General features: G+C 40.8%; 1 protein-coding gene across 2 annotated transcripts in view; it reads right to left on the bottom strand.

Moving 5' to 3' along the window:
• Positions 1 to 990, bottom strand: part of acsl6 (acyl-CoA synthetase long chain family member 6) — a 44,856-nt gene that overhangs the window by 7,004 nt on the left and 36,862 nt on the right. For both annotated transcript variants that reach the window (XM_024265743.2, XM_024265744.2), the window contains 2 exons: positions 824 to 958; positions 361 to 456 (listed from right to left, as the gene is read on the bottom strand). In XM_024265743.2, the coding sequence (XP_024121511.1) occupies positions 361 to 456; positions 824 to 958 (231 nt within the window). The remainder of the gene's footprint in view (positions 1 to 360; positions 457 to 823; positions 959 to 990) is intronic.

Here is a 990-nt window from a genome sequence, read left to right as displayed (position 1 = left end):
AGTTACCAGTATAATCTGGCTGCACACATGAACACAGAACAGTCTTCTCAGCTTTTTCTCCCACTGCCCAAGTAGATGGGAGTCAAGGTCGTTGGCAGATTGAGACTCTTATGTCACAGCTGAGAAAAACCTCTTTAAAAGTAACACATGATGTAAAAAAAGGATTATTTTCTGCACTCAGACAGCACTTCCTGCATCCAACTTCCTTTTTATGGCTATTTTTATTAATTTTAATTGAAATTATTCAAGTCCAAATCTGTTTTCCTAATTTTCTGTTTCTAATAATTGTAAAAAAAAACTGTAAATCTTAACATTTTTAAGGGAAAATGAGTTGAAGGAGCTGCACTGATGGTGTCTAACCTGGCATCCCAGAGCTGCTCTGAGGAAACCCAGGACAGTGGGTGAGGTAGGAGCGGCTCCTGTTATTATCATCCTCAATCTTCCTCCCAGGCTGGCCTGTTTGAGCAGAAAGCACATAGTTAACACTTGTGTGATTCATGGGAAAAAAAGCAAAAGTTTTCTAAACAAAATTGATAACAATCAGATAAAAACAAAAGGTGACAGACACACCCAGTGAGGATTTAGCTGATTTCAATAGGAAAAATACCACTTTTTAATAGTTTTGCAACATACATCATTATAGATGGCTCTGCTGGTAGCTACAACTAAAAGACTGTCCACGAGTGCTGCTGGACTTCCAGTAAAAGGGCCTATTCTTCACTTTCAGTCTTACTCACTGTCTGGTTACTAAACTGCAGGCATTTAAGGGGGAGTCTGGGACTCTCCGGCCTGCTCATTAAGGGGGGAAAAAAAACCCATTTACCTGAATCTTACTGAAGAATATTTTGTCCCAGATGCTGTTGCTGCGAATGACTCCACTGCTGACTTCAGCACCTTTTCTCTTGGCAGCAAAGTTGAGCAACCAGCGCTTCAATGGGGTGTTTGCCTGGCTGAAAATCTGCACGGAAAAGAAGAGACGTTTTATGCGCT

Source organism: Oryzias melastigma, linkage group LG14 (genome assembly GCF_002922805.2).
Source record: "Oryzias melastigma strain HK-1 linkage group LG14, ASM292280v2, whole genome shotgun sequence".
Classification (NCBI taxonomy): domain Eukaryota; kingdom Metazoa; phylum Chordata; class Actinopteri; order Beloniformes; family Adrianichthyidae; genus Oryzias; species Oryzias melastigma.
Note: the sequence above shows the minus strand (reverse complement) of the source record. Positions and strands in the feature narration are given on the sequence as shown.